Below are 27,133 nucleotides of genomic sequence, written 5' to 3'. Positions count from 1 at the left end.
GAAAAGGCACTTTTTAAATACGGGATTTAAACAAAAAACTACTTCTCAAGTTAAAGCTATGGGCTTCTCTTAATGTCTGGTGGTGATTTTGTCCTAAACCCCCATCCCCCCCAGCCTGTATTTTGCCATGTTGTGTTTGTTTTGTAAACAGCGGGACGTTTCTGTGGAAGAAGTGTTTATACCCCTCTAGCCAATCGCAGAGTGGGGGGTGGCGTGTCGCAAACGGAGCCGGGCAAATTTGTCGGCTGCGTGACGTCACTCCCGCGGCAATTTGACAGCACACACGGATTTTTTTTTTCACTCACTCATTCACACATGTAAGCTTCTGTGAGTGAGTGAGGGAGTGAAAAAATAAATAAATAAATCAGTACGTGCTGTCAAATTGCCTCAGTAGTGACGTCACGCACCCGACAAATTTGCCCGGCTCCGTTTGTGACACACCACCCCCCGCTCTGCGATTGGCTGGAGGGCTGTAAACACTGTCTTTCCACAGAACGTACCTCTGTTTACACAACAAACACAAAATGGCAAAATACAGGCTGGGGGGGTGAGAGTTTAGGAAAAAATCACCACCAGACATTAGGAGAAGCCCATAGCTGTAAATTGAGAAGTAGTTTGTTTGTTTAAATCCTGTATTTAAAAAGCACCTTTTCCTGAGTGAAAACGGCAGACCGGGCCTTTAACCGAGAAAATAGCTCAGGTGACGCATGTGTATGATTGTTATATAAATTGCAACACAATTCAGGGTACTCAACTTATATTGCTTCCATTAGATATTCCATCCAAGATTATCTAAAAAATGACACAACAGTATACTATAGCCATACTTTATTCAACATTTAAGGTAAATTAGAATGCATGTTTATCAAATGGCTTCAAGTGTTCATCTTTCTCACAAGTACATATCTACACCACATCAAGATGCACCAGAAAACCTAGTTTTCTTGAGGTGGCTACAAGCCATTGTGGTGGCCATAGAGGCCATAAGACATTTGGTGCCTGCAGATCTTCATGTTGTAAAACAGTAACCATTTTGAACTACCATGTAAGAAGAGTTTCCAGATTTGCAATTTCACCAGTTAGATGATTTTGGAATGTGAGAGGAAGTTGGAATGCCCAGAGAAAACTTGCACAAGGAGAACAAGCAACCTCCACACAGGAAAGCCAAAGCTGTGATTCAACACCATAAACCTCAGAACTGGGAGGCACTGGGATACATGCTAACCAGTAGCATATGTTGTTTCTCAGGTTGAGCAAACCTCAAGAAAATAAAGGCAATAGGGAACAATAATGCTTGGGTATTGGTTCCATTGGAAAAGAGAGTTACTATTGTCAAGACAACTGCTTGATTTTGTTCTGACTAAACAATGGATTAGGTAATAGTATTTCTTTTATTTGTTTGCATTTGTGTCAGCTGTCAAGAGCAGTCAAAGTAATCAAATCATCCAGTCAGTCCAGTAATATATATATATATATATATATATATTAGGGGTGTCACGATTCGCCAACTCCACGATTCGATTTAAATTTCGATTTTGGGGTCACGATTCGATTTTTTTTTCGATTTTTTTTTTTTTTTTTTTTCTCCGCTCCCCCACTTTATAACACAGAGGCATATGCTTCTGTAGGCTAAGGCTAGTCTATGATCATTGGTTCTATTCATTGTACAGTAAATCTTATTTCAAAAGATCGGCTACATATAGGTGATGCAATTTCCATATTATTTTTGTGTAAATTTATGTAATATATGATAATTGACATTAGGCAGGAATGATCAAATTCAAAGAATTTATTTACAATATAAAGTTAACCGTCTTGTTCTTACTGAAGTGTAAAATAAAAAATAAAAAAACAAAAACAAAAAGTCACAGTGGGTGCCTGCCATCTATTGACTGTTTTTGGTTACAACAGTGTGCTGTGCGTTCCTCTTAAAATAATGTGCAATGTGCAACAACAACAAAAAATATATTGTATCCAAAGTCATGGAACAAATACAGCCTGAACAAACTATATCCCAACATTTACAGTTGCTGGGCATACTGTAGCGTGGTTCAAGTACACTAATTAAATGTTTGAATCCAGCGTTTTCCAAGGCTGCAGGTCTGCTGCTATAAATAGACCTATGGATCTGGCGTTTCGCGCGAGCTGAAGTGTGTGGAAGTTTCACTGTAAATGAGGATGAAATAGTTGGTTGGACCGTTGTTTTCCCACTTCTAGTTGAATTTGATAAATCTAAATCTTTGTGATGCCTGCGTAAATGTCCCGTCATGTTTGTCGTGTTTCCCGTTGTTACGGCTGGCGGCTCGGGCCATTCAGTTTGAATGCGCCAGCGCGACACTCTGATTGGAGGACTGTGCCAGCGCGACACTCCGATTGGACGACTGTGCCAGCGCGACACTCCGATTGGACGACTGTGCCAGCGCGACACTCCGATTGGACGACTGTGCCAGCGCGACGCTATTGTGTATCCGTGTATTATACCCCTATTAGTTATTGTTTCTCCTCCGTTCTGTCAGTTCTGTCAAATGCGGTTATTATTTGTTCACCTTCCACTTTCACTCCCTTGTCAAACCCCTGCCTGAAATTTCAATTAAAACTACTCAGATGTTAAAGTCGACCCGTGTTTATCTACTCTATATTTTCTGTTATTGTGTTACTTCCCTTCCCCTTGACGAGCCGGGCGTAACACCGTGGCCGAGTACAGTACGCGCACATAGCATATCTTGCAACTGTGGTCTTTTTATCGACAACGTGAACGTTGTCGACATAACTCACCGGGAACGCAAAATGTTTCCAAACTGGTGACGAGAGAAGCGGGAGCGGCTTGAAGCACCATTGCTGTGTCTGTCCGCGCTTGCCATCATGACTGCAGGAGAAGTCAGCTAACAAGTGCCGTTAGCTAGTAGCTGAATGGCTGCGTCTCATTTGCTTTCCTGGGAGGTGGCGGTGGCGGCGGTGGCGGCGGGCGCGAGGGGGGGGGCATCGAATCGTGTGTCCTCTCTTCTATTTCGATGCTCGAAATCGTGACGTAATTTCGATCGATTTCGATAAAAAATCGAAATCGTGACACCCTTAATATATATATATATATATATATAAAGCATTACCTCATTGATGGTCATCCTATTGTTTTTCATCTTCTGCGGGCTGCTCTTCCATGTTCTCCCAAAGAAGTACTGGTGCTTTCTATTAAAGAATGTCACTCGCAGCTGGTAGGTGGCATCGGGTTCAGCCACGGGGGTCACCTGTACAGGATGTGTTATTTATTGGAATAGGTGTAAGTTTCATTGCACCAAAAAATTAATGGAGGAAGGGGAACAAGCACAAAATATTATATTGAATTTAATGAACTTGGGTTCGCATGGCTTTCATAGTTTGCAAGCTTGATCAAATCTTGATGAAACTTGCTCACTGTGCATACTGCATATATTGTTCAAAATGCCCGTTCTTATCTGTAAATTTATAAGCCAAACTGTAGGCTATATTCAGGACCTATTTTACTAACTTGGCACGATGATTTTCACTTGACTTTTCTATTAGATGTCAGAAATTATAACAAAATTATGTATCCACCTGTTGCCATCTATTCAAAAATAAAGATAAGTTAAACAGGCCTAGATTTTACTGTGAGTAAACTGACAGAAAATCATTATTTCAGTAGCCTACAGTGTTCAAAGTTTTTTTTTAAAATGGGGGCTTCTTTTCGGGGAAATGGAAAGGCTCCACTGCCCAAGATCACTTAGCGAGATGGCAGGTATATTTTATTTACCTGGATGGATATTTTCTTCTTTATAATTTAATGATCACAGTTGTTTTTGTCACACGATGAGAGCAACAGCCCCTTCATCTAATCGTGAGCGAGCTAATAAGTGTTAGCGCTGCAGTGAGTCTTGTCACCTTGGGTAGATACGCTGCCGTGAGCCGACTCAGGGTGAGTTGAAAACCGTGGGACTGAGTGAGGTGGTTGTCCACAGCCTGGCGCACCATCTGCCCGGGCGGGGGAATCAAACGTCCCCTCTCAAACACGTCTTGCCAGCTTTCCGCCATAGATGATAGGTCTTCTGTTTTTACCATATTTGCAGCATAACTGTGCCGTGGGCTCTCCTGTCGGTAAATCTTTATGGAGGATCACATGTAACTGTGTCCTCGTTTACAGTACACCTACATATCTAACATGCATCCTGTCAACGCGAGAGAGTTGGAGGAGAAACACAGGAAGAAGACGTTTATTTAAAGTAATCGTGGTTGGCATTTAACGAAGCAGACACAGGGTGCCCGCCATGTTGAGATGGGATCATACCATGTTCTGCATAGGGGGTCACCGATTAAATCAAACGTTTCCCAATGAATATTTTTAATTACAACGACAACGTGTCTACTAATGATTAAGAGCAAAAAGTACTTTGTAAAAAAGTAGCATTCTATTTTATCGTTGAGTGTTACAAAGAACGAATTTTGGTGATGGTTGTGTCTTTTTGTCACACTTCGTACATGGTGTCGCCTATCGCGTAGCGTCGGTTGCTATGGAAATAATCACGTTGCCATACTGCGCTCCAGCTCAACTTTCCCTAGCCTAGTTTGTTGCGAATCTATCGTTAACATAAGCTTGCTTTATTTATTTATCTATTTATTGTTTGTTTGTTTGTTTGTTTGTTTGTTTGTTTGGTTGGTTGGTTGGTTGGTTGGTTGGTTGGTTGGTTGGTTGGTTGGTTGGTTGGTTGACATGTTTTCTGTAATTTGTTGTAGTAGTATTTAGAATTATAACCATAATATGCACGTAGTAGCCTATTAGTTTATTTATGCTCATTTTTTTGGGGTTAAAAATGTTAATAATTCAGAACAAGAAAACGCTAGTTTTATTTGAAAAGATAGACTGAGCGGAGGAGTCACGGCACAACGCAATACATCCTGAGATGAGCGCGACCTTTTTTCTGCTTCTCTGAATAGAGAACTGTACAAACAGTACAACAGCCAGGGGGAGACAAACACAAGGGAAAACAAACTTGTCCAACAAAAATACATTATGAAGTTCACACAAATGTGAAGTTCTACTTGCGTTCTTATTTGTGGAATGCCCAATAGTTTTAATATATTGTTTGACTTATTTTTCAAACATAAAGAAATTAGGTCTCTGATTAATGTATCATTTGTGTGCAAATGCCCTTCAGCCAACATTATAAGATTGATTAGATAAAATGATTTTTACTTCCAGATGGATAATTATTGAAGAGTATGTTTCCAAAACAAAGGGAAAAATGCGGTTCTATAGTAATGAAAATAAAAATATAAATATATTTCCAAAATGTTACCAAAAAAAAAAAAAAAAACGGGCTAGAATAGCTCGACCTCCAAGCGGAAATTCAAATAAGTCGTGGGCGGACCCAGCATAGACATGTGGACCCACGGATTCTTGAGTCCCAACGACACGTCATTGCGTCTGTCATGTTGGATGTGGCAGATTCGCCCGTAAATTTAGGCTAATAAATGATGATGTGCGCAAAAACAAACAAACAAACAAAAAGCCTCTCATTCCCATTAATACACACAAATATATTTGGGAAACAGATGTGAACAAAAAACAAAGTGCATAGCTTTTAATATGATGATTTATAAAACACACACACACAAAAATCACCGGTCCTCTTTATATACGTTTTGGACACGATTCATCAATTCTTATGCGTTTTCTGTTGTTTGTTTTGATGTGTTTCTCTAAAAGCGCTATATAAATAAAAATGACTTGACTTCACTTGACTCATTGAATTAATGATGGGGATCAATTGACCAACTACTAATACTGACTATTACTAGGGTTATTATTTAAAATTCGCTCATAGTAAGATAAGTAAGATAAGAAGCTACATGAAAGAGGTAAGACCGTGAACACAAAGTTAGAAAATTCAGATCATAAAATGATTTTAATTGCCAAATATAGCTTTTAAGTTAAAATTTTTACACACACAATATGGCGGCAAAGGCGACGTACAAGTTGCCGCTAAAGGCGGGATCTCGCTATACATACGGCTCTGGTTCTCACGAATGATTTGAAGACAACAAGTTTATGAAAATGCGAGTACAGGCAGACGAGAAGACGCGCAGATAAGCAGCCAAATGTTTGGGTCTTTGGCGAAAAGCAGGCCTTTTAAAATCAGGAGCCTCCACGATAACAGGAAGTACGGAGTTGCAGCGACCGACGGGAAGGAATTGCTTAAAAAGGGTTGCAACTTATTACAGGTTAGTCATTTTCTTTAGGTTTCGTTTTAAACTTATTTGGACTTTTACTTTATATTTTAATCAGAACTTAGCCAGTTTAAAGATATTTTTAATCAGAACTTAGCCCGTTTAAAGAAAAATGTGGCAATCGCAACTAATGATACAAGCATATTCGCTAAATTGAACACCAAGAACTGCTCGAGTGGTTTACGACTGATTTCCGTTCTTACGGCGGCGAAGATGTACGTACGCTGAAACATTAGTCGTCTGTAACGAACGAAAACAAAATTAGTCATAAATAGTCGTAGGCCTAGATGTTTGTTCAGTAAAACTGGTAGAAACTATGACTGTACCTTGATTTCTGTTGTGTTGTTTTGCAGTTGCCACTTTCTGGTGCACATGTTTGTCTGTACGCAGATGGCACAAAGGTGACAAAAGAATTTTTCACAACTTTGCCTGACAACACAGAACTTGTTCTTCTTCGCAAAGATCAAACATGGGGCGGGGGTAAGTGAGAGGTGTCCTCTCGTGACTTTGGCTTCATAGACCTCCATTAGTTCTCAACCGTGATGAGTGACATCTTAACACCTCTCATCAGCTGTATGTGACATTGCCCAACTACTGAGCTCGGACCAGCACACCACGGGCCTCGTCCAAGCGGCAAAGGGCCTCCTCTCGGGTGAGAAGTCTCCCAAGACCAGAAAAATCCTCAGTGACCTTCTCTGGAACCTGGAGGACAGGTCTGAGCTGGAGAGCAGAGATGAGGATGAAGACTGGTTCAAGGGTGAGGAGGACCCTCTGAGACAACTGTAATATGCATAGCATATTTAAAAAAACGTTTTTCTGATTGTTTTGCCGCCTCAATTGTGTTTTCCACTCAGGCGTGGAGGCTCGCTTCAAGACCAAATCTGCCTACTTGAAGTACAACTGTGAAAGCAGGATAAGAAGCTACATGAAAGAGGTAAGACCGTGAAACACGTGACAACTCCAATGTGCAGTGTGCACCACCTGACAATACGAGTTTCTCGCCCCTGTTCACAGTTGGATGAAGCCACCAAATCCGTGCGGAAAGCTAAAGTCCGAGTCGAGTGTTTGCATGCGTCTGAGACCATCTCGCAGATGCTGAAGTCAGACAAATACAACGGCTGCTACTTTGACCGCACTCAAAAGGAGACGCATCGACTCTGTACCCAGGAGGGTTGGTTCACCTGCCAGGTACGTACTGAGCTGAGCGTGATCATCTTTGGAAAGGCCAAATTTCTGATACGCCTCTTGTGTACACTTTCATCCCCAGGGCTCTTTTGATCAGATTCAGTGTGTGTCGCTCCACTCCATCAATCCGTACGGCAGCAGAGAGAGTCGCATCGTGTTCAGCACTTGGAATTTGGACCACAGGTTTGACATTTTGACTGTACTGACAATACATTCACATTTCCGCTGAGGGATCTGAAGAAATGTCAAGACAAATGTGTATAAAGGGTTTGAAAGCGATGAGAATATTGATATCTAGAAGGACATATTGGATTTATAGTCGTAGGACAGTGGTTCTTAACCGACTCATATGATTTGTGACGACACGCCCAGCCTAGCCATCAACATGTGACTGTTGTGAAGGTACGACAGGTAAAAAACTAAATTGCTCAAAAGAATATGTGCCATTTGAATTCACATGTATAACTGAATGTATGGCGTTCCACTGGGTTCAATTCTGGGGCCTCTGGTGTTTTCTTTATCTGTTGCCCCTGGTTTTCATCTTTAAAAAAAACTGGTTATTTTAAAGTGCTCTATCAATATAGAGTTGAGTTGATGGAGTCAGCATCCTAACTGCGTGATTTACAATGCGAAGTTGAAAAATTTAAGTCCAGCACAAGTAGCTGTCTAGCAAAATTAAAGGAGCACTTGGAGACTTTTTTTTTTTTTAAACGAATAGTCAGAGCATTCCTCACTTGGATGCTCAACATTATAAATTATGGCATTTAATGTCAAATGGTATTCACCTTTCCTAAAATGTAGCCTCTTTTTCTGAAATTTTGCCTTCTCTTATTACAAAACATTAACCTTTTTGTTGTTCCAGGATTGAAAAGAAGCGTACCATAATTCCTGCCTTCCTGGAAGCGCTGCAGAATCACACGAGCGAGGACATCAATTTGACCTACTTCTACAGACTGCTGTTTACGAGGGACAACCTGAAGCTGGTCCACATCGTGTGCCACAAGAAGGGAGCCCACAACCTGCTGTGTGACCCAAACAAGATTTTTAAAACAAAACACAGGAGCAAGAAGAAGATACGCTTGAAATGAATTTATAACGTTTTGATTAACAAGATGAGCTCGCCGTTTTAACCAGTTTTATGACCTACTCCTGACTTCACTTTTGCAGACACTTGAAATGAAGCAAGAAAACATGAAAAACATCCATTTGTTGTTAGTATTGGCACTGCAATGTTTACTGCATTAAATGCTAACAAGGACTGATGCGTATGAGACAATCACTCAGTCTGAACGTTGCATAGTACAATATGAAAAACATTCAGCATGAATAAGGCATGGAGTTAAAAAAAAAAAAAAGTACAAATATATGAAACATTTAATATGGCCTGATCATTCTGTTCTTGACTTTTTTTCTTCTTTTTTTAAGTGCAACTGCTGTGAAAGCTCACAGATTACTTGATCAGAACAGAAGTTAACTTGTTTAATTATTATTATTTTTTTAAGAGCACAAATACAATATAATGAGCTGCATTGAGAAATATTTTTTCTATATATGTAAATATATATACACACACAATTATACTGTTAAAGCTGCCTAAGTGCAATTCCAAGAGAGAAACAACACGACAATCCAAAACAATTTCAAAAACTAAATGCTCATTTTCCATAGATTCTTGGCGTGGACCTGGCTCCTTGAAATGCTGCTGCATTCAAGTTGCCTCATCCATATGATCTTAATCTCAGTTTGACTGCTGGTGTGAAAAACAAAGATGTCATTTATTGCATTGCTTCTAAAAGACTGCAGTCTAGTTTAAAATTGTTCGAATCTTCTGAATTTTAGCTTCTCAACAGTAAACCTTGTATTCTCCAATTTCTGTAGTCTTCCATGAAAAGCAGACTGATTCTTTGTGTTGAATCAAAATCAAAATAAAAAATAAAACATTTGCATTTACTTTGCAAAACAATGTTTAACATTGCTGCCTAATCTGACATTTCACAGACCAGACAAATGACTGATTTTAATAACTGACAGATTAAACCAGATAGCTCTAGTCTGGTTTGTTTGTTTTCATTTACTTGGCATGGCAATTTCTTCAAAAGATCACCTTTAATATTTTTTGCAGCTACCGTACTTTAATTCAAATGGATTTTTCTGTTAGGAAAAAAAAAAAAATGAATGAGTAAAATGTCAACATTAACACTGCTGGCATTGTGGACGTGTGCTTCCCTAGGTAATTAATTAGAATTCAATTCTGGCTGAATTATTAGACAAGCAAAATAAATGGATGGATGGATTCAATCCAGCACTGCATTAAGGCTGAACGCAAACTTGGCACACAAAAATACAGGTGCCGTGGACATACAGGCAATGCATAACTGCACAATAAAATTAAAGCCAACTCAAAAGCGACAAAACAAAAACCCTCAAATTTGATGACACTTTTAGAGGACCCTCACTATTTGTGGGAAATCGCATTGTACTCTTAAGGAGTTATTAATCAAGCATCAATAAATAAGTGCTTTTGATATATCGTAATTTTTTCATGCTAAATATGATGAACAAATAACATCTTAGGAATCACCAGTGGTTCATTGATGATCATATTGACAGCATATTCAGAAAGTGATTGTCTTGAGGTCGGTTTGCCGGTTTACCTGTTCAACAGCGCTAATAAAAAGCTAGCTCACCAGTGTGGCTGGCCAAAATGTCAGCTGCAGTACCCCCCCCCCCCCCCCCCCCCCCAAAAAAAAAAAAGTTTAAATGACTTTGGAGCTGGTGACAGCTTGAGTGGACGAAATACATTTCTTTTGGCCGCTTTTACTAAGTGCTGAAAAGTCTACGAGACGAGTCTCTCTTCAAAAAGTGCCGCCGCTCTCCTTTCCGTGTGTGACTTGGGGGCCTGCCTCCTCGTCATCCTCATCGCTGTCCTCTCGAGCAAAGTAATGCCGCCGTCGGCGCTGCTTCTGGTGACGGGAAGACGTCGCTGATGTTCTCTGAGGAAAATCCTGCCAAGTGAAAGACATTTTGTTTGTTTTTTTGGTAATTTAGTCAACATCTTATTGAAGGGAAACATGAATCACATTGATGAATTACCTGTACAGCGTCCAGATTTCCAAAGAACTGCTCCACAGGAAGAATCTGGTTGCTGTCGTCATCGGGGAACATCTTTTTGTCTGTTTCTTCACAATCCATGTCCACGGGCCTGTCCTGTCCGTCGTACCATGTGCAGTTGTCCAGCAAAAGGGACGACCTGAGCGCGTTTTCTTTTCCCTCCTGCCCGTCCAGCAGAGGAGATGCCGAGCATCGTCGCCTGCCTGCCGACTGGAGGCACTCGCAGCTGATGCGGGACAGTCTCTCCGCGTCGCCGACCGCTATGCTGTCGGCGCCTCCCGTTGGGCTGCGCTCGGCTGCTGACTGCGTCTTGTGACTTTTCACACATTTCCTCTTTGTGGCAGAACCCTGTGACCCAGATAAAACCAGAACAGGCCTTTGAATGAGAGTAATCAGCTGTCACATTTTTTTGCTGCTGAGAAATCAGAAAGGTCCCACTTTCAGGTTTGCTGATTAATCAAATTTAAACCAACATCACTTATGTTAAAAACAAAACAAAAAACAGTACAGTAATACAGTAACACACACCGACATTGACCTACAACGGCATATTGGGGTCACAAGTTGGAATGGAACATTATGCATCATCGTGAGTGACAGGCACCTTAAGCTTTATTAAGACAAGAACTTGTGACCACTTTACCTTATTGACGGCATTGAGTTAATAAATCCATTTAGAATTTTGATTTTCAAACCTATACTAACATTTGTGGTGAAAAGTTTCAATCATTATTATTATTATTTTTATCCTAAACCACGAGGTACTGATCCAATTTTTAACCTCAGCAGTCGGTTAGTGACAAGTTTGCAGAACCAACAAAAACATAGAGAAAGAAGTACTATACCGGTACATGTACCAACTACCAAGTAAACCGACCTTTTGGGTGTGTGTGGCTTCCTTCCTCTTTCTGTGTTTCAAGTCGTTGAGTTGACCAGGCATCTGCCAAAAACAACAACAACAAAAAAACATCCATTAGAAGTTGACAATGAGCTAGTAAAATTTCATCATCAATTGAATTATCATTCCAAAGCACTTTTCAGTAACTGTCCAGATTACAATGTATCTATCTATAGTATCTTTCTATCACATCCCTAGCCTAAAATAAAAATCAATTACCATACCATGCATGCATAAATTGTGAGTGTCGGTCACGTGGTCCCAAGCGAACTAAACTGTGCTGTTTTTCCCCGCCAACACCACCGGAAATAACAAAGATTTTAACTCTTTAATATTAGGAAAATTGTGAAGTACAGAAAGTAAACCCCCCCGTGACCAGTGGTGAAACGCCCTCTATGTCAACTCAATGTCACGAAATTAGCTCGAAGCTGTGCTGAATTCCAGTGAGGACTTACGTGGTCCAAGTACACTACATGCTAACTACTGCTGAACGAAGCAGCAGGCAGGTAGTTAAACGACTTTAGTTGTCAAGCTTACCTTGTGCATCATCGATTTAAATGACCTTTGTTATTTAAACTGGTTAAGACGTTGGCTTTATAAAATACGCGACCGAAAGTCTTCCCGATGTGACGCTGTTTTCTTCAGCTCTTGTTTTGTGCTCGCATAGCAGCTTTGTCAACGCCTCAGTTCGGCTCTCGCGTATTTCCTGCAGCTGGGGTTCACGTTCGGTTCGGAGCGTGCTGACGTCAGACGCTGACGTGTTTCATCTTCCGGAAATGAAAGCTCATCTTTTTTTTTTCTTTTTAATGAATGCTTATCAATCTAGAGCAAGGCATGTCATGATAACCTGGAAGCTTGCCGAAGGTCAAGTCAACAACTTTGTTTATATTATTTTTTTATTTTTTTATTTAGGAAAACCGTATTATCTTTTTCAAATTATAAGAAATCATTAATATTACATCTTTGCACACTTTAAAATTATAAAACAATTTTGTGCCACCAACTCAGCAGTTCCGAGTCAGGACTCCCAAATATATAGATATTACAGTATTATTGACGGAAAGTGGAAGTGACATATAATACACCCATTATTTTTATGAAACTATACTGTAGCTTTGCATACCTTATTTAAGGTCAAATCCACGTACTCTTCCCTCCACCGTAACAAAATAAGAACGGTGCTAACATTAGGACCACTGCTAATTTTTGCTGGCCACTTGTTTGAATAAATAGTTGCTGGGTCGGGAAATCGCTAAATGGTTGGCACCGCTGCAGACAAGTTGGCAATTCACTGCAAATGTCATTTCTTGATTATTATTTTTTTTAACTATTGTTATGACATTTTTTTTACATCTAAAACGTGTACATAATTAATAAGTGTGACCCAACATAGGCAAAGGGAAAATAGATTTCAAGTTAAATAAAAATCCCCAAAATGCAGCGGGTTCCAAACCAAACACTCTATAAGAAAAATATTAACACAACAAAAGTGTTATAACATAGCCATCTGCGTTACATTTTTATTTTATTTTATTATTATTTTTTCAATCAAATAGCATGAACCCCACTCGTGGTTCTTGTTGTAATTTCCTGCCATGTCCGCTAGAGTACGCCAGTACATCAATCATCTCAATTTCGAGTGATCTGACCCATTGATGGATGATCGTTGGTAAAACATTTTTTGTGGAAATGTCAAGTCATCTTTATTTAAATAGAGCTTTATTGTTGTCATCTTTATTTAAATAGAGCTTTATTGTTAATGTATTAAATAACTGAATATTACTCGTTTTAATGTCCCCCCCTCCCATTTCTTCCAATTTAGCGTGATTGTTCTGGTGCTGGTGGTGTGCAACTCTTCAAGTCCAAAATAGAGGGAATTCGCGTATAAATGTGCAAAAACGGGAATCTTGCTATAATATTAACCATTATAACACGCAAGGATTTTCACAATGTACATTAATTGCAGGTAGACCTATAGAGCCATTGCGCAAAAGAGCAGATGATCAAAATCAGTTACGTGCATGTAATGTAGAATGACAGGTAGGCTGTAACGATGACTACAGTAGGCACTAAGAAGATGTGCAAATTGGGGGAAAACGTCACTGTAAAATTTCGAGTAAACTTTAATAGGTTAATGGCAAGAGGAAATAGTATTAAATGTCTAACTACTTAAATTTAAGCAAGTTGGGGTTTTGCCAGATACAAAAGAAACGCGCCGTCGTCGAACCTGGGCTGTTACCAAAAAGTAATGCCGGTGAGAAAGGGGATGATAGTTGGAAGGAGGAGTAACGGGGATGGGTTTGTGTGCGTGCGTGCGTGTGTGTATTCGCGGCCCAAAGTAGAGAAGTTTGGGTCCCATGTGACGTGGCCCACGGCATTTCCGCACTCTCGAAAGCCGACTAGCGTACTGCCACCAACTTCACCGCCACCATGGCCAAAAAGAGCCCCGGGGCCGCATCGATGTCAGCCCATCGTGCTATCTGGCTGCACAAGGGCCGTGGGGGATCACACGAGAGGGAGTGCTGGAGACGAGATAGACAAAGTTGAGGGGACATCACGATGGTGGTCCAAGGTGACGCGTTGGAGACCTGCTGCACACTGCACTGAGTACCATGGAGCAGCTTTTCCGGAGAAAGCGGCTCGGTCTGCTGAAGCCACTTCTGAGCCTCTCTCTGTTCTTTGCATCCCTCCTCTTAATCCACAAGCTGAAACTCCCCGAGAAGGACACCACGGGCACGTTTATGAGGCGAGCCGGCTGGTGCGGGGAGTGTTCTTCATTGAAGAAGGGCAGCAAGCCCACTTTTACGCGACATAACCATCCGAGCGCACTCGAGGAGCAGCAGCCCCTTTCCAACCGGAGCGCTCCTTTCTGGGACGCGCAAGTGCTAAACTGCAGCGAGGACGCCGCGGTGAAAACAAAGGACTGGTTCCGAAGGTTGGACCCGAGGTTTCACCAGTTCGTCCTACACCGGCACTGCAGGTACTTCCCGATGCTCATCAACCACCCGGAGAAGTGCACCACACCGGACGGAGGGGTGCACCTCCTCATGGTGGTCAAGTCCGTCATTGAGCAGCACGATCGGCGCGAAGCGGTGCGCAAAACCTGGGGCAAGGAGCACACAGCGGAAGGGAAGAGCATACAAACACTCTTTCTTTTGGGGAGTCCTTCTGTTGGAAAAGACACCAAGAACCTGCAGAAACTGATCGAGTATGAGGATCAAATCTACGGGGACATCCTGCAGTGGGATTTCATGGACACCTTCTTCAACTTGACCCTGAAAGAGGTCAACTTTCTCAAATGGTTTGGTATCTACTGCCCGGGCGTGCAGTTTATATTCAAAGGGGATGACGATGTGTTTGTGAACACCAACAACCTACTGGACCTCATCGGATTCAAGATGGAGGAGCACAAGGAGACCACTCTGTTTGTGGGGGACACCATCTCCAAGGCCATCCCCATCCGGAACAGACAGAGCAAATACTACATCCCCAGGGAGCTCTTCGATAAGCCATACCCTCCTTATGTGGGAGGAGGGGGGTTCCTCATGTCCTCCCAGCTGGCCAGGAGGCTCTTTGTTGTCTCCGAGGACCTGGAGCTGTACCCCATCGACGACGTCTTTTTGGGCATGTGTTTGCAGAGGCTCCGCCTGAGCCCGGAGATGCACACTGGCTTCAGGACCTTCGGCATAACCAGGCGCCGGGTGAGCCCCATGAACAGCGAGCCGTGCTTTTACAAAAACCTCATTGTGGTGCACAAATTGAGCACCCAGGAGCTTCTCAAGATGTGGAGGCTGGTGCACCGTGAAGAACTGGTTTGTGCACAGAGGGCCTCTATGACATGATGGTGCAAGAATCCATGAGTGAAAGCAGTGGACTTGATGCAATATGTTCATTTGTCCAGTTTGGAGTCCTCATTACTTTTGGGAAACCACTACCTTACAGTGCAATTTTAAGTGCCATTTCAAATTTGAGCCTCATGGATCAAGAGCTGAATGTGTAGTAGCTGTTTGTGCCTTACATTAGTAACATAGTGCAAGTTTCATTCTGCATCGTCAACAAAATCAGGGTAAAAGAAACCAAAATGTCTAACATTGTATTATAGTGTAAATAATAATGAAAGGTATGTTCATTTCTGTTAAAAGTGACATTTGCTTGATTCATAAATAAAGAAAAGCTCCAGTGTATCAAGTATATCGACCCGGTGTTACAGATTTTCATTTATTTAATAAAATGCATGTACTTTTTGCAGAAGAAAATAGTCATTGTCACTGATGATGTACATAGTACTTTAACTATAACAAAACTACAATACAAATATTACATACTTATAGTCATGCCCATAAATATTGGGCCATGGACACAATCATCATTTTTTTGTCTCTAAACACCACCAACATGGATGTGAAATGAAGATGTGCTTTAACTGCAAATTTGCTTCAATTTGAGGGTGTCCAAACAAAGTCAACCATTTACCTCACATTAAAAGTAACTATTCGCTGCTCATCGCCAGATGGGCAAGTATGGCTGCCAACAGGATTGGTTCCCTTGTGTGTATTGATGATGTGAGTGCTGATCAAAGCAGCAGGATGAATGCCTTCTGAAAGGTTTCGGGTATTATCAGTTCATATTCTGCCAAATACTTTCTGAACTGATTGGAAGAAATGTCACAGTGCAGATGGATAATGACCCGCAGCATACTGTAAACGCAACCAAAGAGTTTTGAACTGCAAAGAACTGTTTAATATTGCGCAACACTATGCCAAATCAATCGCCTGACCTGAATCTGACTGAGCATCCCTTCACTTGCTGAAAAAACAAATGAATGGAAAATTTTCCATTCATGCTCCAGACTTCATATAATTGACTGCAAATGATTTACCGTAACCAAATATGAACAAGTTTGATTTATGACAGTTGATTTGTCCCATTACATGTGGGCCCTTTAAAAGTAGCACACATATACAAACTGTTCATTCCTACACGGTTCACCAGATTTGGACGCAAGAACCCTCAAATTAAAGCTGGAAGTCTTTAGTTAAAGCACATCTCGTTTGTTTTATTGCAAATCTACTGTTATGTTTACAACCAAAAAGATGATTGTCTCCATGTCCCGATAGTTACAGACTTGACTGCATGGTCATACACAATTACACAAAGATAAAAAACCTCTACATTCACACTACCAAAAGCTTCTACAATGGCGCAAAGTTGCTAAAATACACAACGCATCTGGCAAGAGTCACTTAATACAGCAACACCTCATACAAACTAAAGAGGGGATTGCCTTTTGTGTATACTGTACACTCGCCACAGGAATCGCCAGCGGGCATACGGTATAGCAACAGCTGTTTAATACGATCTCTAGGAGGGCTTTGTTAGGTCTGACAAAATAACCCCTGCTGATGTCATCGGAGGCTATCTCGGCGTACGCCAGACACGGATGGTTCTACTACTTGCCATATGCTAGACACTTCAGCAGTGTAACTACTAACTCCCTCAATTCTCTATCAGAGCAAGTCTGTCTTGAAAGTCCTCTGCTCTTTTCTGTATCGTCACTTATTTTCTTGATTTGCTGGCTTTGTAATCTCTCCTACTGCTCTAATCAGTCATATTCTTGTTTTCATTTTGTGTGGGAGATGAGTGTGTTTTAGACAGTAGAATTACTGTTAAACTACTTATTGCATGCAGCCCAGTATTGATTTGTGAAATTTTGCATCAATAGACACTGTACTGTATGATCTAATTTGAGACAAATGTAATTTGCTGCAACAAAGTTACACTGGATATATAATTGATCAAAGTGAATTCTTAATTGTTATTGTGTATCAATGGGATCTTGATCAAATCTCTAACTTGAATTCAGCATTACATTGTTTTCACCTTAGCAATAACCAGCAAGTCAGTGCCACATTTACATTCACTAGCCGTTTGAACTGAGTAATGGTTCTAAATCTAAATTTAGTGAGTGAATATGATAGTATAATCACAAATAAGACAAAATGTTAGGTCATCAAATCGTATGGAATAAAACCTAAATGGATTTTTCCGAAATCTACAGTGAAAAGTAGAACCATGACACATGAGTATTGATACTGTTGATCCTCTACAGGAAGAATGTGAAGTGTCTTCTTTCCCGATCACCACTTCCCCGGTGTATGTCCTCTAGCAAAGGGTCCCAGAGATGGGATCCGACTGCCATTTCCCAAAGGCCTGGCTCTGCCTCGGGTCTCCACTGAGCAGGTCCGTGTGACCTTTGTGTTAGCGACAGCCCTACCTGGACACAAACGGAGAACCCCAACACTTGTAAAACTCTTGACGTACATGAAATATCTCATCTAGTATTCTATTTATTACCAACACAAAGCACCACCACATAATAAAAAAAAAATAAAATAAAAAAAAAACACACACAAACATGATGGGGTCATTTTGAATTGGGTGAGTTCCTGTGCTTTGAAGGCAAAGCAGAATTTTTTTTAGGCTATATGGGTATTGAAAAAAAAAAACAACAACAACTTTAAGAGGACATCTTATGGAAAATAGACATTTTAATTACTTGTATAGTTTCCTAAAATGTGCCTGGGAATTGTGACATCACAATCGAGATTTCCATACAAAGACCAGCACACTAATTAACAAATGTAATTCAGCACCTAAGTGTTAAAGTGCTGACTGAACAATGAAAATACAAATGCTGTCTTTGTGGTGACGTGTGTGTTCTTCACAGTTTGCACTCACTCTTTAAGACTCAAATATTCATTATTATAGCCACTACCTAGCAAAGTCATTACGGTAACAAAAGTCATACTTGCCATTGGCCCCGCCGTAGTGTTACGTTCGTCAACGAAAACTAAATAAAAATATTTTCATCAACACACATTTTTCACCGGCCGAAAACTACTCGACTAGACTAAAAACCCCTTCAATAACCACTAACAGCGACCTAATCAGTCTGCATTTTCGTTGACGAATAAAGACGAGATGAAAACGTAGCTCACTTAATAAAAACTGGACTAAAATCTATGGACATTTTAGTACATGAACAAAGACGAGACAAAAATTATGATTTTGTAAAATCATAGTTCACCAGAAAGAGATCGCGATAAGTTAACAGAACGTTTGGTGATGGTTGTTTATCACTGAACATTAATCCAACAGCTATAATGTTGAAAAAAAATGAGACAATTTTGTCAAGTTGAAAAATAAAAATCCCTCAAATATGTCTACTTCAAGGAGCAGTACCAAATACTTAATTGCAGGGATTGCCAAACAGTGGTGCAAGTATCCTCCTACAAGAGCTGTAATGTCGGACTCCTGTACCAATGGAAAGTATGCATCTTAAACAGTTTGCGAAATGCTGCTCTACTCCAAGTATATTTCCTGGAACTAAAAAGAAAAAACAACTGTTAAACGGTGTTTGCCACAGTTGTTTATAGCTGAAGAAAAATAAAGAAGACAGGTAAATTTAGGGAGAGGTCGGATGGGGGTTTAAAGTGCCATTCCAAAGCTTTCCAAAATGAGTCCTGATTGAGAAAATCAAATTCAATATACCAATACTTGTGGTCTTCAGCGTAAAAAACAAACAAAAAAAAAAACAGTTTAGAAGATAGAATAGAGTGATCAGTGTGGGATGGGCAGCAAAATTTACTATGTTGTCATCCTGGTAGCTTACCTGCTCTGGTTTCCCTGAGTTAAACCCTGAAAAGTAATCACGTTTCCTGTTTGGCTGTTGTGTGTTTACAGTGTTGAGGAGCCTAGATTACTCCATTTAATACAAACTGATTTATTTCCAGAGCAATTTGTGAATAAGCACAACCAAGTTAATCCAACTGTGGCCCATCAGGACCATTATCAATTTACATCCCTTTGAGAACAAAAAAAAGATCAGCCACTGGTTGGCAAAAGTGTTTATTTTGCTTGTGTATAGTAGAACAACAAGAGCTCTTCGCTGTGTATTGTTTTTTTTAGACTTATAACTGTAATCAATGAATATTCTGTTTGTACTAGTACTTGTAGTCCATTTAATTAAATACAGTATGCTAAGTACATCCTGACAGTAAATTCAGAAGCCAAATTGGGAAAAGTTGCACTTTCTAAAGCGTTTTCACAAGATGCTGTCCTGTGCTGTGCTTTGCTTGAGGGTGTGTAGACATGGGTGTATGAATGCTTCACCTTGTGCTGGTTGGGTTCTCTGGGACACCGCGGCCCTGCGCGAGTTCTGTTTGCAGCCGTCAATGCTCGTGAGGTGAGCCTTCCAGGCCTGCAATAGGTACAAAAGTAGCTCAGTAAGTCTGGTCCTGCCCTGGGAGGACTTTCAATCGGGGACGGACAGCCACGGGCAACTGTACGTCCTGTGAACGGCAGACTGGCCGCCCTCCTTCTTTCTACAACACTGTGGCCTTTCATATCATCTGTTCAGAGCTCTGGCAGCCAGAGTGCGACTTTCTCGTAATGTATCCCACCAGCCCCTCAAAAATTTCGAAGGGTGTGTCTGCGTTAAGAAGCTGCATGTCATGTCTTACATTTGAGTGAAATGACAGCAGAGTACATTTACGCTACTCGTGTCACATCTCCTTGAATGGATTCTGCTTGTATGCAACGATAATGACAAAATCAGTAACAGATAAAAACGTGTTGGACGGCAGACTGGGGCTCAGACGTTTCATGCCATAGACAACTGTTGCTTTGTTTCACGGAAAACCTGGCATTTGCCTTAAACGCATCTTTCAACATACAGAAAATGGAAGAAAAAAAACAGTAGGTTTTCTGATTTCACACTATTTTATGAATTTAACAGAAAACTACCTTTTAAAGCGATACTGGTTAATATTAATCCAGAATTATTTTGATAACTTCAATGTACAATACCTTTAAAAACTCATTTTTTCCCACTTCATCTTCAGTTGAGAGCAAGTGGCAAAATGAGTTTTTAAAGGTAATAATTGTTCATGAAAAATAATCAAGTTATAAAATGTTATCTTCTTACTTAGTATACCTTTAAAGTCAAACACAGTTGAGTTAGTACAATTGGGAAAGTCATTGTGCATGCAAAAAAAAGCAAATCTGCCAAGACTTACAAGGGATTAAAATACATGTACGTTACTCATGGGTACTTATTAGGTCATTTTAAAAAAAAATCAAGTGTCCTCTTCCTTCTATCCATGATTCTTTTATTGAATGCCAATAAAGATGGTGGTTACCTCTTCAGATCACAGCATGAAACAAAGAAGTCTCCTCTTTTGAAGTATTTAAAAGGGTCAACAATAGTAGTGTTTTACCTCCACACATCTTTTACTTGTACACTACACTCATTAGTTTCTGTGTTGGTTTGATGGTAGAGAGGTCCAAGCCCAGGTTCTGTGAAACCTTGTTGTTTGTCTTAATATAACCATACCCAACCATTAAGAGGGCCTTGCGAATAAGATTTATTTTGTTTACATTTACCTAAAAAGGTCATAGGTGGCATACTGTAGCTCAGTCCTCCCCACCACTCTTAAGAGGTTTAAAGGGGTAGTGGTACAGTATCTCAATTGGTTTAGCTGCAGGCACATTCATGCCCAGAATCTTACCTCTTCTCCTGGTGAAAAGTTGGTGTGACACAAAGGGCAGTGGCTTGAGCGTTTTCCTGAGATGGGGGCTAAAACAGAAATGTGACACCTTTAGGCTCCCTTACAAGTAAAGAGGACATACCTAAAACACTGGAGAGCAAATGAAAATGTGATCGGAAAGACAGGTTTGAATATACTGTACAGGCATCGTTTCAATAATGGATCCAATTCATTAGGTCTCATTAAAGAAAATCCAATAATAAGAAGAATGGACTTTTTTTTTGACAAGTCAAATAAAATTTCCAATAGATGACTCACGTTTGCATGTGCTACCCTGGATGTGTTGAGTCAGATCTTCAGTGACCACAGCCTCCGAGCAATGCGGACACTGACTGAACTTGAACCTACTTTCACATTCGTTTAGTAGGTGCTCTGTGAAGCTCGAGATTTCCACTACCTGTGAACACAATACCCCCCATTAAAAGAAATGACAACTTTTTGTATATGTGGCAGTGTACCTGTTTGCATTCATCACAGCGTCGCAGCATGGGACAGTGTTTCCAGTAGTGAAGGTCTAATCCATCTTCGGTGAAAGAATCATCAGTTTTACCGCAGAATATACACAAGCTGAAAAAAAGTGAATTGAAATCATTTACACCACAAATCTGGAACTTCTACTTTCCTGTGAATTATTTTGTGAATAGTTGTCTGCTAAATAGGCTAATGCCTAAATGAAAGTCACTTACTTATCCAGGTATGTGATAGATTGCTGGACTTCGACGGTAGTTGTCTTGTTCTGAGACAATTTCACTGCTGTAAATCAAAAATATGAAAGCTGTCAGTCACAACTGGACAGAACTACTTCAAGCTCTTTCCACCCTCAAGATTATAGTGAACATTCAAATGATGTCAAATGAAATCATGCATGTGTTCAATCAATATTTTTTGAAGCGGTTTGCTTTACGACTTATTAATTTATAAGTTACCATCATTTACTGTGGTTTGTTTGTTATGGTACATGGGTTTCAAAGGCTGCTGGGCAAAACACAACAAAAACGGATCGTGACACAAGAGACAAACTTTGATGGGCAAATGTCACGTTGGCCTTAAGAACTCCTTTGTGAAAGCAATCCACAATGAACAGGTTATGTTTGAGGCCATCAACATTTGTCCTTGCATGTTTTAAAAGATTATCAGTCAATTCAAAGCACCCTCCAAACCAAGCCTGAGGGTGGAAAAACAAACAGTTGAAAAGCATTAAACTGAATTGGGTCTGTTTCCACATACTTTGTTTTCCATTCTTTTGAGACCTCCTCTCAACTTTAGGACTTTCTTTCTTGGCCATTTGTCCTTTGGTACTTTTACTGTCACTCTCCTTGAACAAAACACACAAACGTGAATGAATGGTCACAATCCCAAAAGAAGATGACGCATACGTTCAAATTGATGTTGGCACAGTACGTTGTTGATTGACAATGGAGTGCTATTCCCTCTTTTGTTAGAATACGATGTACTAGTATTATTTGTAAAAGAGCCTTTTGACAGCCTGCAGAGTCAAGTGGCGTTACAAATGTTAATTAGAATCTTTTACAAGGTGTGATGTAAATTGCAGTCTGACGACAACTCCACCTACTGTCAAGTCCTTCAAGGCAGCCAGCTGCTCTCGAGAGTGGATCTCCTCCTTCTCCTTCTCCTTCTCCTTCTGCCCATCCTGTGGACCCAAACCCATAACAGGCCAGACAAATTAGTGACAACGTCAATACATCATTCATCATCTGTGTTTACTTTTACTTGCATTATAGGTGGTGCAACTTGATGTGTCCTAACATGAAGTTTAGCAACAAGTTTGTACTGTGTCTGTCGACGACTGACATGGATGACAGAAGCACAACACTGTGCCAATTAGGTAATGGGAAGGCTAGTTTTCTGATGATGTTGGTGCAAATTAAGCTTACTCACTGGGTGACTCACAAGCATCACAGTAAAATCTCCCAGTATGCCAGTCATCCAACAAAAGCCTACGCATACAGTCAAGTCATTTGGCTAAATAGTACAGAACATTTAATGCAGTAGTGTCAAACTGAATCCCTCGAGGGCCGCAGCCCAACAGGTTTTCGAGGCCTCTCATTTTCAACACAGCTGATTCATATTTAAGCTCATCAGCAAGCTCTGCAGGAGCCTGATAATTATCCTGATCATTGAATCAGGTGCGTTGGAGTAGAGCAGCCTAGAAAACATGCAGTGCTTTGGCCCTCAAGGATCGGATCTCGACACGTGTGATTGAATGGATTTTAAATAATAGCAAAACTAAATGCCACTTTTTTTCTTTCCGTTGCACCACAAAAAAAAAAAAAAAAGAATTTCTATGGTTCAATTTGAAAAATCATCCATTCACCACATGAAGCAGCTCCATTGTCCACCAACAAGCTGCTTCTCATTGAATGCAATCCATTAAAAACATGGTCACACCCATGGGCCAGCAGCTTGATGCAAAATTACCGTGTTACCACAAACGTCATTCAGAAAGTATGTAATACTTTTATGTTATGTGTCATAATTACATTATCTATAAAAATAAATTGAAAGCCTTGCCTGTGTTTCCTCCAGATTCCCGTCGATCTTGGCAAAGCCATCAAACAAGGTTTTGTAAAGGAAGTTCTTAGAAGCAGCATTATGGGGTGGAAGGTAGCTGAGAACAGCCGAACGGTGTTTCTTGTACATGGTCAAGATGATGCGCACTGCCAGCTGTCGAACAGTAGGCGCACCATGCTCCAAGGCTGCCACACAGAACTGAAAAAGATCAATCAGAAGTGTGTTATTGTTGTATTTTGATGAAATGCGAATGCAGTTCATCCCAATGGATTTGAGGTCATGGCTCTCAAGTTCTTCCATACTACAACTTTTTAATATGGACCTTGTTTGGTGCACTAAAGAAGTCCCACAATTTCAGACTTATGAAATTGTGCCTCTGTAAGAAAACATAATTCTGTCTCAAGATGTCACACACAGGGGGGCATAATTGTTGCTGTTGACAACAATACGCCATACAACAACCCATTTTAGATAGTGCTTATCTTTTTCAAGGATACAGAGCTGGACCATATGACAGCTGAATTTGGGCTAAAGACAGACTCCACTGGACTAGAGGGTACATATAAAAACTATTCACACTCATATTCACATCAAAAAGAAAACCCACACAAGCATGGAAACAATATGGAAACCCCACACACAAATGTATCAATGGAGATCTGAAGGCGGTTCTTGTGACCTTGACGCAGACGTCCTAACAAATTCTGGTTTTAATGCCAGCAAACATCTTCTCCACTTTGGCAGAGAAGGAATGAAACATTTGTTTCATCCAAAGATAGAGGTAAAAACACACAAAACACAAAGTACACCTCAGCAATGACACAGAAGTGCCCCCCACCCGCCCTTTCCCGCAACCAATCACAATTCCCATACTTTGTTACATAGAGGGCCCCTAAGTCCTTACAGAATTTCACGAGGCAAATCACCCAGGTAACAGTAGTAGGAAAAGAAAAAATGTTCAAACCATCCCCATTCACCGTCCTAACACTCTTGGGCTATCAAATTCAAGTACTGGCTACATGGGTATGTGGTATGCGGACGTATATATTTGTTACATTAAAGTGCTGTACAAAAGGTTTGCGTTATTAACTTATTGCAGTATCTCATGACCTTTTTCAAAGTAGTTATTTTGCAGGGTTCTACTGCATTTAGTAGAAGCAAGTTCCGGCAACTTAGCATGTGTTTTATGAACGTAGTCAAATCGAGAAAGAAGGGAATAATTATTGATGATCATTATATCACACAGACAGACATTACATGCCTATGGGCCTGATTTACGATGATCAAATAGAGCAGTTCAATGTTTACTCTAAACAGATTGTGTAAGCTGTCGGTCGGCATGTTGTGTGTGTGACGTGTAATAAGATCAAGATGTTTTACCTCGATCCCTAAAAGTGCATGCTAAATTCTGTGTTCACTCACTGTCCATATTGCATGCACGATGGACAACGAGTGTAAAAGTGTTTCCTCTTTTTACCCCTGAAATGAAATTATTAATAAATTATTCAGTTTTTCAAGTTTTCTTAAAAAAAGGGGGTGATGACTTTATGGCCATTATTACAGGAAGGAGACAATATTTAAAAGAGGGTTAAGCACACTGGTTTTTACCATTTAACATTTGAAAGAGCACCACAAGCACAAAATAAGTTGCAAGTAAAAAAAAATAAAAAAAAATGGAAGTACTGGTAATAGTGGAAGTGGACAAAAAAAAAGGCACATTTTTTTTTATTCAGCTGTTTCTGGTATACAGTGTGATTAAAAAGTAACTGCTGCGAGCCTGTGACCCATAGACCATACCTGCAAGGTGCTCACTGAACTGTTTAATGTGACATGAGCAAAGGAAAGGAAAGCTGCCCTGTCACATGACATCTCAATCACGACTGGAAGTGTTTCTCAAGCAAATTTGGGAGGCGTTCCACACAAAGGCAATGAGCAAACATGTGCAAACATGCAAACAAAGGCCACCTGTGTGGAAAAAGTTAGAGGCAAACCTAACCATTTGCCCTCACTGATAAAAGATTCAGGAGGAGGGCTAAAAGGGGTCACGGGTCATAAAGTAACAAGAAAGGACAAGTGTAGGCTTGTCCACTGTGGTCAATAAGTGGCCAGATTTCACATAGATATTAGGTCAATGCTGAAAACTAAGGGGAGGAAAACAACTGGAGTTTAGCGGCTATTTGGCTCAAAGTAGGTGACCTCAGTCGAAACAGAATTGATTGGCTTCCCTTCTCAGTTAGTCATTCCAAGTTCACTGAGTCAAAAGAAATACAAAATCGGCAGGACAGATGGCAACATGAAAGAATAAATAGCTATTTTAGTTTGTGTCACCAGACTGCATATGGCTTCTAACATCAGTATTGATTTTACAATTAGTTAAGTAAAAACTTAATTAATATAAATGTACACAGTAAACTTCGTTGAGTAAATTTTACTCTAAAAAGACTATATTCGGTCACACAACAATAAAAAGCTCAAGGAACGATCCCACAACCTTCAGCATGGAAGACAGCCTACCATTTGAGCGATGCTAGACTTATTGCTAGCTAACATTTTGCTGATGTATCCCAAAGGAGACCCAAAATAGGAAGTATACGAGGATTCCACATGACACCTGCAATATATTGACACCGAGCAGGAGTGGCATGCGTCAGTGGTTAGGTTGGCTGTCTCCCAACCTGAAGGTTCTGTGATTGTTCCTCAACTATTGAGTTGTTTTTTGTTTTTGTTTTTTTATACTTTACTCTCTTCTGAGTATACAGTTTACTGTTTAAACTGGGACGGAATATAGTCTTTTTCAGAGTAAAATTTACTTGACAATATTTACTGTGTATTTACATATACCAGAAATACTGCCAGCCTCTGCTATATATGACACTATACTGTTGTGAATTGGGGAAAAATGTTGCTTTGCCAAAAAATGAGTCAACAACAAGTTTAGTGAGGCTTCTTTCTTTTTTTTTTCTTTTTTTTGTCCTGTAAGGTAAGACGATTGCTCTTTTCAGGCAAAGAGCAATATTTGAACTAATGCATACCGTTAAGTCCTTACTGAATGAAAGACATTTTATTGATTAATTGAAATCCTTTACCATCATTACATTCTCCAAGGTGAATCCAGAGTTCTCTGTGCCCAGTTCCACCAGGAGACTTTCGAGCAGCTCGGCCCGACTCTGAGCTAGACGAATGGGGAAGTTGGATTTGAAAGGCTTCACCAGCTCAACGGGGATAAAGTGGACGACCTGAACATCCTTCAGGACAGCAATTTCCTAAACGATAAACAAGAGAGACATGCACTATGAGCCACTGTCGACTCATACCCGTGTGACATTTATACATATCTGTCAACACAAACATCTGGCTGGAGATAAAGTTATGTGTCTAAGTGTATAATTAGAGTGACATGAAAAACTGAGTGACATGGAAAAACGTAGCTATGGCATTTTCTCAAGTGACTGGACTGAGGAAACAAGGTACTAGTAGCAGTCATAGCAGTAATAATAGTGGTAGCAAGTAGATAATAGTAGCACTACCAAAACATCATTGTTGTGAATGAACACTTTTT

The 27,133-nt window shown here is 40.3% G+C and overlaps 5 protein-coding genes across 8 annotated transcripts in view; 2 read left to right on the top strand and 3 right to left on the bottom strand.

Moving 5' to 3' along the window:
* nphp4 (nephronophthisis 4) overlaps positions 1-4,287 on the bottom strand; it is a 154,916-nt gene extending 150,629 nt beyond the window's left edge. For 2 of the 3 annotated variants that reach the window (XM_077514891.1, XM_077514892.1), the window contains exons 1-2: positions 3,898-4,287; positions 3,108-3,245 (exon numbers count right to left, since the gene is read on the bottom strand). In XM_077514891.1, the coding sequence (XP_077371017.1) occupies positions 3,108-3,245; positions 3,898-4,074 (315 nt within the window). In that variant the 5' untranslated portion in view covers positions 4,075-4,287. Of the gene's footprint in view, positions 1-3,107; positions 3,246-3,897 lie in introns of those variants that run through there. The other variant, XM_077514893.1, reaches the window with a different exon arrangement.
* A 1,747-nt stretch (positions 4,288-6,034) lies between these two features.
* Positions 6,035-8,683, top strand: dffb (DNA fragmentation factor, beta polypeptide (caspase-activated DNase)). Its single transcript, XM_077514894.1, has 7 exons — positions 6,035-6,234; positions 6,594-6,720; positions 6,812-6,997; positions 7,095-7,174; positions 7,255-7,428; positions 7,508-7,608; positions 8,288-8,683. Exons 1-7 carry the CDS (start codon positions 6,112-6,114, stop codon positions 8,511-8,513), a joined length of 1,017 nt encoding a protein of 338 aa, XP_077371020.1. The 5' UTR covers positions 6,035-6,111; the 3' UTR covers positions 8,514-8,683.
* Positions 8,684-10,180: 1,497 nt separating this feature from the next.
* c2h1orf174 (chromosome 2 C1orf174 homolog) lies at positions 10,181-12,279 on the bottom strand. Its single transcript, XM_077511778.1, has 4 exons — positions 11,972-12,279; positions 11,414-11,476; positions 10,519-10,884; positions 10,181-10,430 (listed from the first exon to the last, which is right to left on the bottom strand). Exons 1-4 carry the CDS (start codon positions 11,981-11,983, stop codon positions 10,281-10,283), a joined length of 591 nt encoding a protein of 196 aa, XP_077367904.1. The 5' UTR covers positions 11,984-12,279; the 3' UTR covers positions 10,181-10,280.
* Positions 12,280-13,736: 1,457 nt separating this feature from the next.
* b3gnt7l (UDP-GlcNAc:betaGal beta-1,3-N-acetylglucosaminyltransferase 7, like) lies at positions 13,737-15,634 on the top strand. The gene has a single exon (XM_077514890.1). It carries the CDS (start codon positions 14,047-14,049, stop codon positions 15,274-15,276), a length of 1,230 nt encoding a protein of 409 aa, XP_077371016.1. The 5' UTR covers positions 13,737-14,046; the 3' UTR covers positions 15,277-15,634.
* cep104 (centrosomal protein 104) overlaps positions 15,619-27,133 on the bottom strand; it is a 26,424-nt gene continuing 14,909 nt past the window's right edge. For both annotated transcript variants that reach the window (XM_077514886.1, XM_077514887.1), the window contains exons 13-22: positions 26,661-26,837; positions 23,575-23,772; positions 22,616-22,693; positions 22,270-22,357; positions 21,729-21,795; positions 21,501-21,609; positions 21,301-21,439; positions 21,004-21,071; positions 19,607-19,694; positions 15,619-17,708 (exon numbers count right to left, since the gene is read on the bottom strand). In XM_077514886.1, the coding sequence (XP_077371012.1) occupies positions 17,572-17,708; positions 19,607-19,694; positions 21,004-21,071; positions 21,301-21,439; positions 21,501-21,609; positions 21,729-21,795; positions 22,270-22,357; positions 22,616-22,693; positions 23,575-23,772; positions 26,661-26,837 (1,149 nt within the window). In that variant the 3' untranslated portion in view covers positions 15,619-17,571. The remainder of the gene's footprint in view (positions 17,709-19,606; positions 19,695-21,003; positions 21,072-21,300; positions 21,440-21,500; positions 21,610-21,728; positions 21,796-22,269; positions 22,358-22,615; positions 22,694-23,574; positions 23,773-26,660; positions 26,838-27,133) is intronic.

The sequence above is a fragment of the Festucalex cinctus genome, chromosome 2 (assembly GCF_051991245.1).
Source record: "Festucalex cinctus isolate MCC-2025b chromosome 2, RoL_Fcin_1.0, whole genome shotgun sequence".
NCBI classification, from domain to species: domain Eukaryota; kingdom Metazoa; phylum Chordata; class Actinopteri; order Syngnathiformes; family Syngnathidae; genus Festucalex; species Festucalex cinctus.
The sequence above is the reverse complement of the archived record's forward strand: the minus strand, read 5'-3'. Positions and strand labels throughout refer to the sequence as shown.